General features: G+C 39.0%; 1 protein-coding gene across 1 annotated transcript in view; it reads left to right on the forward strand.

Moving 5' to 3' along the window:
• Window positions 1-13,624, forward strand: part of LOC127619449 (cadherin-15-like) — a 310,594-nt gene that overhangs the window by 10,837 nt on the left and 286,133 nt on the right. Inside the window, exons 3-13 of the mRNA XM_052092310.1 lie at window positions 1,326-1,481; window positions 2,950-3,094; window positions 3,248-3,429; window positions 3,513-3,641; window positions 3,725-3,910; window positions 4,049-4,287; window positions 7,674-7,816; window positions 7,930-8,163; window positions 9,246-9,485; window positions 9,821-9,966; window positions 13,203-13,397. Coding sequence (XP_051948270.1) covers window positions 1,326-1,481; window positions 2,950-3,094; window positions 3,248-3,429; window positions 3,513-3,641; window positions 3,725-3,910; window positions 4,049-4,287; window positions 7,674-7,816; window positions 7,930-8,163; window positions 9,246-9,485; window positions 9,821-9,966; window positions 13,203-13,397 — 1,995 coding nt within the window. The remainder of the gene's footprint in view (window positions 1-1,325; window positions 1,482-2,949; window positions 3,095-3,247; window positions 3,430-3,512; window positions 3,642-3,724; window positions 3,911-4,048; window positions 4,288-7,673; window positions 7,817-7,929; window positions 8,164-9,245; window positions 9,486-9,820; window positions 9,967-13,202; window positions 13,398-13,624) is intronic.

Consider the following 13,624-nt stretch of genomic DNA (forward strand, 5'->3'; position numbering starts at 1 on the left):
AGCATATACTATATATATATATACAACAGTTAGTTCCGGTCCTCAAATCTGATTGGACGAGAGACGTTCCATGAGCACTGATGGTGTGATCAATTGATCAGAACTCAGATGCTTCACTGTGTGTGTATCATTCCACTTGTGTTCGTGCTGTTCTAAACTAAAGTGTAAGTGTAGTGCGTATGTGTTAGGAGTTACTGTCTGTATTTTTGTAATGACATATGTTAGCCAGCAGGTGATGGCAAAAGATCATTTTTGTGTGTAATATGAGCCAGCTGGTGACGTAAAGTGAATCCGTTAGTCATTGTTTACATAGAACTGCGCTCCGTGATCGCTCGTATTACTAATACATTACCAAAGCTAGGAAATAGCTTTAAACAGATTTAAACGGACAACTTCAGGATTAAGGCTCATCACAGCTGAGAGACATGACAGACTGATTAATTACAGAACTCGAGGTACCTTTTATCAGAGTTTCCACATTGGATACATACTGATTAAAATGGCAGAGGACATCACTGTTTCTATAGCGAATGACATTTCCGCGCTACCGCGAAATACAGAGAATTACACCGCTTGGACGTCTATTTTCCACTGAGAAAACTGATCTTCAGAAAGCTGACAGCATCTCTGCTTGGGTGTGGCAACAGGTGATCGCACACGCTCCGTCTCTCTCTCTCTCTCTCTCACACACACACACACACACACACACACACACACACCCATCCTTCTATCTTGTTTATCCAATAATTTGTTAGAAACAGCACAAGCCGTGAAGTGAACTTTTTGAATTACTAATGGAGGTTTGGACGCATCATTTGTTTTGAACCAGCAACGGCAGATTATGATTCGTAGCGTAATAAAGTATTTCCATGCACAAATGTGTTTTTATGATCGTTCTCAGTTTTTCCTCATTTTTTAAAATGTACTTGTTCATTGAACTGTTGTATATAAACAATATCACACTCGCAATCGTGCTATATGGCTCTATATCAGCACTAATGTGCTGATATAGGGCCATATCGCACTCTTGCTCGTGTGATATTGCTTAAATATATATATATATATATATATATATATATATATAATTGTTTTTATTATTATTTTTTATGCAAAATATAAAGCAAAAATATATAATTACAAAATCATAAATTAAACATTAAAATGCTTTGAATTAAAATATACAGTATATTATACAGAAGGCATTTAGATAAAATAATTGCTTTCGAATCTTCATTTTGCAAGGCACTTTGTGTAATACACGCACTGCAAAACATGAAACACTATCCTCACACTCTCTTTAACATGTTCTATGTCTACTCATGCAGATTAAATCAGACAAGATTTTCACCGGGGAGGTGATATACAAGCTGGAGGGACCCGGAGTTGACCAGGACCCCAAAGGCCTCTTTGAAATAGACGATAAAACAGGATGGATCAAGAGCAAAATGCCGCTCGACAGGGAAAAACACAGAAGTTTCAAGGTACAAGGTGTTTTTGAAACACTGTGCTTATGTTTTCATCATACAGTATGTATTCAATTGCCTATTAAAATGTCGACTTATGTGTTAAAATTAAGGGCACATGTATAAACGACTCAAGCTAACAGAAGTTTAATGAAATAATTCACCCTAAAATAACAATTCTGTCATAATTTACTCCAGACCCGTATTTCTTTTCTTATTATTTTTTTTATTCTTCTGTGCAACACAAAGTGACTCATTTCCATGCAATGACCATCATAATGACCAGGTGCTGTCAAGCTCCAACAAGGACATAAATGTAGTCCATATGACTTGTGTGCTATATTTCAAGTCTTCTAAAGCCATATAACAGCTATACAACTTTTATGGTACGTGGTCACTGTGAATTGATATTCTGTGGAACAGAGCAACGTGAAGAAGTCTCCTTTTGTGTTGTACAGAGAAACAACAGCGTGCATAGCATATGTTGATAAACTATTTCTTTGAAAATCAACATTTTATCTTTTTTATATTAAAGGAATAATTAAAAAATGAACGTTTTCTGATCATTTAGTCACCCTCATGCCATCCAAGATGTGTACAACTTTCGTTCTTCAGCTAAACACATTTTATTTAGAAGAATATCTCAGCTCTGTAGGTCCATACAATGCAAGTCAACAGGGTCCAAAACGTTAAAATTCAAAAAAGCATATAAAGGCAGCATAAACGTCATCTATACGACTCCAGTGGTTTAATCCATGTCTTCAGAAGCGATATGATAGGTGTGGGTGAGAAACAGATCATTATTTAAGTCCTATTTTACTATAAATCTCCACTTTCACTTTCACATTCTTCTTCTTTTGTTTTTGCCGATTTACATTCTTTGTGCATATCGCCACCTACTGGATAGGGAGGAGAATTTATAGTAAAAAAATCATTAAATATTGAACTGTTTCTCACTCACACCTATCATATCACTTCTGAAGACATGGATTAAATGGTCTGCACTTATATAGCGCATTTTTAAGCCTTAACGGTATTCAAAGCGCTTTACACTGTGAAACATTCACCCATTCACACACACATTCATACACCAATGGCAGCAGAGCTGTTATGTAAGGTGCTAGCCTGCCATTGGGGGAAACTTGGGGTTCAGTGTCTTGCCCAAGGACACTTCAAACCACTGGAGTCGTATAGATGACTTTTATGCTGCCTTTATATGCTTTTTGAATTTTAAAGCTTCGGACTCGTTGACTTGCATTGTATGGACCTACAGAGCTGAGATATTCTTCTAAAAATCTTTGCTTGTGTTCAGCAGAAGAAAGGAATTCACATCTGGGATGGCAGGAGGCTGAGTAAATGTTGAGGGAATTTTCATTTTTGGGTGCACTGTCCCTTTAAGGGCACACAAAATCTTTTAACATGGAACATGGAAGACTAGATGGATTATTTGTGTTCTCTGAATAACATGCGTGTGCAATATCCTTAGCTCAAAGCCTTTGCACTCTCGCCAAGCGGAGAGAGACTGGAGAGTCCAACCACCATTGAGATCTATGTTCTAGATCAGAACGACCACAGGCCTGAATTTACACAGAAAGAGTTCATCGGCACTATCCCAGAATTCTCTATTCCGGGTAAGATATGAAATCGGATACAAACTAATAACTAATAATAATGTGATACTTCACCCAAAAATGAAAATTCTGTCATCTTCTAGCTCGAACCACATATACATGGTACACATTCACAAAAAGAAGTATTAAAACGTTGTTGTCTGGTTCTTTCAGGTACGTCAGTGATGCAGGTGACGGCAATAGATGCTGATGATCCAATGACAGACAACGCAGCTCTGAGCTACTCCATCACTAGACAAGAAAGTGTCCCGCCTCACAGCGTCAACAAAACCATGTTTGGAATCAACAACAAGACTGGAGTCGTCTACATACGAGACGTGGGCCTGGACAGAGATGTGGGTCCAAGTTTAAATTCGATTATGAATCCCAAGTTTTATTCTGGTCACAGGCTTATGGACTCTTTGTGATGTATTTTCAGGTGGTGCAGTCTTTCAGGCTAACTCTGCAGGTGGCTGACATGTCTGGCATGGGACTTAGCGCCGTCGGTCGAGCCATCATTCACATTTCTGACATTAACAACCATGCTCCCAAATTCCAGCCTAACGTGGTATGTAGCAGCAGAAACCAATTAAAAGCATGCATAGTCCTTGATATTTACTTGATCGCTGTTCTCTGTTCTCTTGACTGTAGTATAACATGTATGCAATGGAGAACAAGGAGATTGCGGAGGTGGGCCGGGTCAATGCGACGGATAAGGACCAGAGAGGTGGAGACAACTGGAGAATTAAATACAGCATCATAAACGGAGATCGCTCAGGACACTTTGCCATCCGCACAGATCCAGTCTCCAACCAAGGCATCATTTCTGTGGTTAAGGTGAGATTACTGACACACCTGTAGGGTTTAAACCTTCTAGATAGGTCTGTTCCTACCTTTAGGTCCCTGAGCTGTGAGTGTTTTTTTCTATTAAATCTTCACTCTGTCTTTATAATATCATTTTGTGCTTTCTTGCAGCCGCTGGACTATGAGTCTCAGGCAGAGTATCGGCTCACTGTGACAGCAGAGAATGAAATCAGCCTGAAAGCTTCATATGAACATGTACACGGTGCCACAGTCACTGTCAGAGTGCTGAATGAAAACGAGGCCCCAATCTTCTACACAAACCCCATTAAAGTGACTGCGGCCGAGTCCATTGTCCCCGGTACAGTGCTGATCTCTGATATCGCCCATGATCCAGATAATGCCAAGTTAAGGTGAGACTGACTTATCTGAAACATTATACCGTCATCATTCGCACACTCTCTTATACTGCGTGACATGTTCCTGGATCAATTTACACCTGGATCAAGTCACGTTGTATGTTTTTGATTCACTAAAAAAGAACCGGATCATAAGAGTCATTCATTCATGAATCGGACAACACTGGTCATACAGTGTGTTTTTGACTCACTTAAAAAGAACCGGTTCATAAGAGTGATTCATTTATACATTTGGACTAAACTGGTGACACTGTATGTCTTTGATTCAATAAAAAAATAACCGGATCATAAGAGTCATTCATTAGTGAATCGGACTGCATTGGTCACACAGTCTGTTTTTGACTCACTAAAAAAGAACCGGATCATAAGAGTCATTCATTAGTGATTCGGACTACACTGGTCACACAGTATGTTTTTGACTCACTAAAAAAGAACCGGTCCATAAGAGTCATTCATTCGTGAATCAGACTACACTGGTCACACTGTATGCCTTTGACTCTCTAAAAAGAACCAGCTCCTAAGAGTCATTCATTCGTGAATCGGACTACACTGGTCACGCAGTATGTTTTTGACTCACTAAAAAAGAACCGGATCATAAGAGTCGTTCATTAGTGAATCGGACTACACTGGTCACACAGTGTGTTTTTGACTCACTAAAAAAGAACCGGATCATAAGAGTCGTTCATTAGTGAATCGGACTACACTGGTCACACTGTATGTTTTTGACTCACTAAAAAAGAACCGGATCATAAGAGTCATTTATTAGTGAATCGGACTACAATCGTCACACAGTGTGTTTTTGACTCACTAAAAAAGAACCGGATCATAAGAGTCATTCATTCGTGAATCGGACTACACTGGTCACACAGTATGTTTTTGACTCACTAAAAAAGAACCGGATCATAAGAGTCATTTATTAGTGAATCGGACTACACTCGTCACACAGTGTGTTTTTGACTCACTAAAAAAGATCCGGTTTTTAAGAGTGATTCGTTTATAAATTTGGACTGGTTGCACTGTATCCATTTGCCTCTCTAAAAAGAACCGGATCATAAGAGTCATTCATTCGTGAATCAGACTACTCTGGTCAGACAGTGTGTTTTTGACTCACTAAAAAAGAACCGGATCATAAGAGTCGTTCATTAGTGAATCGGACTACACTCGTCACACAGTGTGTTTTTGACTCACTAAAAAAGAACCGGATCATAAGAGTCATTCATTAGTGAATCGGACTACACTGGTCACACTGTATGTTTTTGACTCACTAAAAAAGAACCGGCTCATAAGAGTCATTCATTAGTGAATCGGACTACACTGGTCACACAGTATGTTTTTGACTCACTAAAAAAGAACCGGTTCATAAGAGTGAATCGTTTATAAATTTGGACTGGTTGCGGTGTATGCCTTTGCTTCTCTAAAAGAACCGGATCATAAGAGTCATTCATTCATGAATCGGACTACACTGGTCGCACAGCATGTTTTTGACTCACTAAAAAGAACCGGCTCCTAAGAGTCATTCATTCGTGAATCGGACTGCATTGGTCACACAGTGTGTTTTTGACTCACTAAAAAGAACCGAATCATAAGAGTCATTCATTCATGAATCGGACTATACTGGTCACGCTGTATGTTTTTGACTCACTAAAAAGAACCGGATCATAAGAGTCATTCATTCGTGAATCGGACTACACTCGTCACACAGTGTGTTTTTGACTCACTAAAAAAGATCCGGTTTATAAGAGTGATTCGTTTATAAATTTGGACTGGTTGCACTGTATCCATTTGCCTCTCTAAAAAGAACCGGATCATAAGAGTCATTCATTCGTGAATCAGACTACTCTGGTCAGACAGTGTGTTTTTGACTCACTAAAAAAGAACCGGATCATAAGAGTCGTTCATTAGTGAATCGGACTACACTCGTCACACAGTGTGTTTTTGACTCACTAAAAAAGAACCGGATCATAAGAGTCATTCATTAGTGAATCGGACTACACTGGTCACACTGTATGTTTTTGACTCACTAAAAAAGAACCGGCTCATAAGAGTCATTCATTAGTGAATCGGACTACACTGGTCACACAGTATGTTTTTGACTCACTAAAAAAGAACCGGTTCATAAGAGTGATTCGTTTATAAATTTGGACTGGTTGCGGTGTATGCCTTTGCTTCTCTAAAAAGAACCGGATCATAAGAGTCATTCATTCATGAATCGGACTACACTGGTCGCACAGCATGTTTTTGACTCACTAAAAAAGAACCGGCTCCTAAGAGTCATTCATTCGTGAATCGGACTGCATTGGTCACACAGTGTGTTTTTGACTCACTAAAAAAGAACCGAATCATAAGAGTCATTCATTCATGAATCGGACTATACTGGTCACGCTGTATGTTTTTGACTCACTAAAAAAGAACCGGATCATAAGAGTCATTCATTCGTGAATCGGACTACACTCGTCACACAGTGTGTTTTTGACTCACTAAAAAAGATCCGGTTTATAAGAGTGATTTGTTTATAAATTTGGACTGGTTGCACTGTATCCATTTGCCTCTCTAAAAAGAACCGGATCATAAGAGTCATTCATTCGTGAATCAGACTACTCTGGTCAGACAGTGTGTTTTTGACTCACTAAAAAAGAACCGGATCATAAGAGTCATTCATTCGTGAATCAGACTACTCTGGTCACACAGTGTGTTTTTGACTCACTAAAAAAGAACCGGATCATAAGAGTCATTCATTTGTGAATCGGACTACTCTGGTCACACAGTGTGTTTTTCACTCAATAAAAATAACTGATTCATAAGAGTCATTCATTCATAAATTTGCACTGGTAATGCTGTATGCCTTTGACTCTTTAAAAAGAACCAGCTCCTAAGAGTCATTCATTAGTGAATCGGATTACGCTGGTCACACAGTGTGTTTTTCACCCAATAAAAAATAACTGATTCATAAGAGTCATTCCTTCATATATTTGGACTGGTCGCACTGTATGCCTTCGGCTCTTTAAAAAGAACCATCTCCTAAGAGTCATTCATTAGTGAATCGGATTACGCTGGTCGAACAGTATGTTGACAATTCACTTAATAGAACCAGCTCATAAGAGTCATTCGTTTGGGAATCTGACTATTCTGGTAGCTGCACTGCTGAATAGCACTTGAGGAAATAATGACAGCCGTTTACTACACATTTGAGATCCATTACTGGAACTGAACATTAATGGTTCCAGTATGCTTTTAAATGCAACCAATTTAGCTACCCTAACCATTACTAAACCCTAACCCCAAGCCATGTAAAACCTATTAAACTGTATGTTCCAAACTTTATGTGTTCAAGCGTCATTTGAACCCTTGAGACCTATTTCGGATTGTGCATTTTGGCTCAGGTTTGAAATCATTCAGGATCCTGAGAGTTGGCTTGTTATTAACGCCGCATCTGGACAGATCTCAGCCAGAAGAGCCTTCAATATCCGCTCCCCCCATGTGAGGAACAACATTTACTCTGCCGTTGTAAAGGTCAAGGACCAGGGTGAGCACCTTAAACCTGAGAACGTTGCAGGATATGCTATTGATATACCACACATTGATTTGCCATCTGGTTAAATAAAATGCTGATCACTCAGATGACGCTTCTCTTTCCAGATGCTGATGGCATTTCTGCAACAGCCACACTGGAGATCACTCTATGGGAGACCAACGATTACCCACCAGTGCTGGTACCCTTGAGTGGGACTGTGTGCAGTGACCGGGACAGAGATAAACTGGGTCTGCTGCTGAGTGCTGTGGATAAGGACATGTCTCCTCAAGCTGACCCCTTCACCTTTGACATCACTGACCAAAACGTCGCTGCCAACTGGACCATCATAACTCTGAATGGTAAACCATCAAAATCACAAGCTCTTGTTAGAGTTAATTAATCGCAATTAGTCGCATATATCAATATTTGCTAAAAACAAAATATATATTATATTATATTATATATGGGGCTTTCAATCAATTCAAATGTTTAATCAAATTAAACAATTCAATTAATTAAAATAATTGCATATATTATATTATATTATATTATATTCAGGTTTGTCAATCAATTAATACAATTAATTACATGACACATGAATTAAAATAATTGCATATATTATATTATATTATATTATATTCAGGGTTGTCAATCAATTAATAAAATTAATTACATGATTAATTAATTAAAATAATTGCATATATTATATTATATTCAGGGCTGTCAATCAATTAATCAAATTATTTACATGACACATTAATTAAAATAATTGCAAATATTATATTATATTCAGGGCTGTCAATCAATTAATCAAATTAATTACATGACAAATTAATTAAAATAATTGCATATATTATATTATATTCAGGGCTGTCAATCAATTAATCAAATTAATTACATGATTAATTAATTAAATAATCACATATATTATATTATATAGCTTTCTGAAAAGTCCATCTCAGACTATGAACATCTATGCTGGTTCAGGATGGTTACGCTGATTAGGGCCAGTCTAGCTATGATCTAATAGCCATGCTGTTGACTAACAAAACTAAGCTGATTGATCATTGATTGGTTGATCAAGAAAGTCTTGGTTATGCTAGTTAAGAAGACTGGTGGGGTCACCGACTGGTTATGCTGGTTAGTGCTGGTTTAGTACTGGTCTAGCTGGGGGTTTAGTACTGGTCCAACTTACCTGGTGAAGCTGCTCGACTAGAATGGTCTTTATGGTAAAGCTGGTTAACCAAGGTGTCGTTCTGTTGCTGGTTAAGCAGTAAAAAGCTTAGTGGCGGACATTATATTTGTGTTGTACGTTTAATCAGATCTGTAAATCAAATTTCTAGTACTGAACCTAGTACATTGTATTTTAGAGATGATAGTTTCTTAAATACTGTTTACTTTCTGAGACTCTCCTTTTCTCTGTGTGCATGTACACTGCCAGAGACCCATGCCGTTCTGCAGCCACTGATAGACATAGAGGGTGGGGAATTCTCCATTCCCGTGGTCGTGTCCGACTCTGGTTCTCCTTCCCTCTCCTCTTATGCTCTGGTCAATGTGACCGTGTGTCACTGTGACAGATTTGGAGACTGCAAGAGCTTCACGGCAGCCATTTTTGGAACCAAAATGGGCATCAGTTTCATTGCTCTCATGATTATTATGGGATGCATCACTCTTCTGTTGTGTAAGTAGGATAATAGTAAAGTCATCTAAACTATTAAACAACATAAATGGACAAAAAACATTTTGCTCTATTAAAATGTAAGTTTTGAACAAATACAAAAGGGCAAAATGTATTTTTGTCTATAAAGCAAATTTCAAGCATTTGAGCAGATGCCAAAAGGCTTTTAACTGGTAGAGTACATAAATACCAAAGTACTGCCACATACATTCAGTACACAGCATCATTGTGTTCAAGTCAAACAAACACCATGTCCCATAAAGGCTTTTATGCCTATTTGCTTTTGTTGTAGATACTTGAAATCCCCTGTAATAAAGCTGCATTGTGTGCATTATCAGTGCTGCTTCTGCTGGCGGTGGCGGTGAGGGGGTGCACGAGACACAACATTAAGAAAGACAGAGGTCTGCTGGTCGGTGCATCTGATGATGATATACGAGACAACGTCTTTCACTACGATGAGCAGGGAGGTGGAGAAGAGGATGAGGTAAATGCAATCACATGGTATTTAAAACATTTTTAAATGTCGATTTGACCTGGTGTTTTTGAACAAGTGCAAGTGCAGTAAGAAGTGCACTGTGTATAAAATGTATATACAGTGAAGAAAATAAGTATTTGAACACCCTGCTATTTTGCAAGTTCTCCCACTTAGAAATCATGGAGGGGTCTGAAATTGTCATCGTAGGTGCATGTCCACTGTGAGAGACATAATCTAAAAAAAAAAATCCAGAAATCACAATGTATGATTTTTTAACTATTTATTTGTATGATACAGCTGCAAATAAGTATTTGAACACCTGAAGAAAATCAATGTTAATATTTGGTACAGTAGCCTTTGTTTGCAATTACAGAGGTCAAACGTTTCCTGTAGTTTTTCACCAGGTTTGCACACACTGCAGGAGGGATTCTGGCCCACTCCTCCACACAGATCTTCTCTAGATCAGTCAGGTTTCTGGGCTGTCGCTGAGAAACACGGAGTTTGAGCTCCCTCCAAAGATTCTCTATTGGGTTTAGGTCTGGAGACTGGCTAGGCCACGCCAGAACCTTGATATGCTTCTTACAGAGCCACTCCTTGGTTATCCTGGCTGTGTGCTTCGGGTCATTGTCATGTTGGAAGACCCAGCCTCGACCCATCTTCAATGCTCTAACTGAGGGAAGGAGGTTGTTCCCCAAAATCTCAGCAATACATGGCCCCGGTCATCCTCTCCTTAATACAATGCAGTCAGCCCTGTCCCATGTGCAGAAAAACACCCCTAAAGCATGATGCTACCACCCCCATGCTTCACAGTAGGGATGGTGTTCTTGGGATGGTACTCATCATTCTTCTTCCTCCAAACACGGTTAGTGGAATTATGACCAAAAGTTCTATTTTGGTCTCATCTGACCACATGACTTTCTCCCATGACTCCTCTGGATCATCCAAATGGTCATTGGCAAACTTAAGACGGGCCTTGACATGTGCTGGTTTAAGCAGGGGAACCTTCCGTGCCATGCATGATTTCAAACCATGACGTCTTAGTGTATTACCAACAGTAACCTTGGAAACGGTGGTCCCAGCTCTTTTCAGGTCATTGACCAGCTCCTCCCGTGTAGTTCTGGGCTGATTTCTCATCTTTCTTAGGATCATTGAGACCCCACGAGGTGAGATCTTGCATGGGGCCCCAGTCCGAGGGAGATTGACAGTCATGTTTAGCTTCTTCCATTTTCTAATGATTGCTCCAACAGTGGACCTTTTTTCACCAAGCTGCTTGGCAATTTCCCAGTAGCCCTTTCCAGCCTTGTGGAGGTGTACAATTTTGTCTCTAGTGTCTTTGGACAGCTCTTTGGTCTTGGCCATGTTAGTAGTTGGATTCTTACTGATTGTATGGGGTGGACAGGTGTCTTTATGCAGCTAACGACCTCAAACAGGTGCATCTAATTTAGGATAATAAATGGAGTGGAGGTGGACATTTTAAAGGCAGACTAACAGGTCTTTGAGGGTCAGAATTCTAGCTGATAGACAGGTGTTCAAATACTTATTTGCAGCTGTATCATGCAAATAAATAGTTAAAAAATCATACATTGTGATTTCTGGATTTTTTTTTTTTAGATTATGTCTCTCACAGTGGACATGCACCTACGATGACAATTTCAGACCCCTCCATGATTTCCAAGTGGGAGAACTTGCAAAATAGCAGGGTGTTCAAATACTTATTTTCCTCACTGTATGTATATATATACAATATGCATCCAAGTTAAATCTAATTGGATGTTTGTTGAATTTACCTCTGCTAAAATGTAATATTCCTTGATCTCTCTCCAGTGCTACAATTATCTTAATATTTGGTCAAAACATATCAGTTAAGGAAATATTCAATACAAGTTAAGCTCAACCAACAGCATTTGTGGCCTAATGTAGATAACCACAAAAAGATAAATTTGACTCGTCGCTCCTTTACTTTAAAAAAAAAAGAAAGAAAAAGGCAACAATCGAGGTTACAGTGAGGCACTTACATTGGAAGTGAATGGGGGGCAATTTTGTTAAATGTTATGAATGTTAAAGTACTCACTGTTACACAAGATGTAAACCATATGTGTGATTTTATGATGACAAAAAAAAAAAGAAAATATTATAAAACTATCAAAGGTGGCTCAGAAAAACTGCTTTTTTTTTGTTCCCATTTACTGAATAAAATATTGTGTTGATGCGAAAAAGCAATCAAAAGTTATAGCAGTTATCCTAGTGTCCAAAAACTTCTCCAAGTGTCCAAAAACCTCTCCGAACAAATAAAACATAATTATTGTACATAAGAACTAATTATCATATGTCATGTACTTGGCGACTTATCCTGGTGGCCAAATGTATTTAGAGTGGACGATCCTCTCTGCCCATATTTGGATGACTTCCACATCTGGTTGCAATGATTTAAATCTTAATATGATTGGTTTAGTGTCTAATGACAATGAAAAATGTACTACATCATTTCCGATTAGGCCATCTGATCCAGGAAAGCTAATGTGTTTTTAGCCAGATAGCACATTATGTGCTGTGTGCACTTTAAGCTTCGTGTGGATTATATAATGATCTATGCATCCGATTACATTGTGTGTGGGCTCATTTTAATGGGAATCCCCTCTTCTAAGAAATGGTATGTGATATTTGATATTTTGTGAAGTTATAAGCGAAAACATGGCTGGGAGGTGGGGGTGCAAAAGTTGTTGAGTGGGTGGGGTGTCCTTTTCTGCATATCGTGGCGCCGTTTTGTGGTCCGTTCACCTGGCGGCTCATTTTAGCTTCTCGCGGCCAATTCAGAACGTTTCACAGCCAACCCACCGGCCCGCTCGGTTCTCCCGATGGCCAGTCCGCCCCTGATCGGCCCGAAGTGCGTCGGCCCACCGGGAAAATGATTACCAGTCCAGCCCTGAGGACAAGACTGTAGTTATTCATATTTTGATAATTATTTGTTTCTCTGTGGGCCAATCAGAGCTTAAAGGGTTATGTCTTGTGGCTGTACTTTTGAAACAGTGAGTACGTTAACGTTTACAGATTGGACCCTTTCACTTCCATTGTAAGTGCCTCACTGTAACACAGATATTTCTCCTTTTTCTTTCAAAACAAGGGACAAGTCAGAATAATTGTTTTGTGTTAATCAACATTATGCCACAAACACTATCGATTGAGCTTAACATGTACTAAACCCTGAATATTCCTTTAAATTACCTCAAATTGTTTCTATCCCACAGGATGCATTTAATATAGATTTCCTGAGGAACCCAAGTGATATTCTCCCTGCACCCGTCTCATTCTTCCCACAAGACTGTAATGTGCTCAGAGGAAAACAACCACTCCGGAAAGATACTCCTCATAACCTGCCCTCTCCTAAATATCCGCGCAAACCCCCCGGAGACCCAACTGACATCGAAGATTTCATCAATATTGTGAGTCAGGTCTCTTTGACATTTAAAGAAATAAATCACCCCAAAAGGAAATTCTGTTATCATTTACTTACCCTCATGTCATTCATGCTGCTCTTCACCACTTTTCAAGCTTCAAAAAGGACAACAGACATGTTCCAGAGGAACAGGCCGAAATTTAAGACATTACTCCCATACATCTTTCCCTCTGCATCTGCTCTCAAATTTCATTCATTCATCCTTTTGTGTTA

This window comes from Xyrauchen texanus, chromosome 2 (genome assembly GCF_025860055.1).
Source record: "Xyrauchen texanus isolate HMW12.3.18 chromosome 2, RBS_HiC_50CHRs, whole genome shotgun sequence".
Taxonomy (NCBI): Eukaryota; Metazoa; Chordata; class Actinopteri; order Cypriniformes; family Catostomidae; genus Xyrauchen; species Xyrauchen texanus.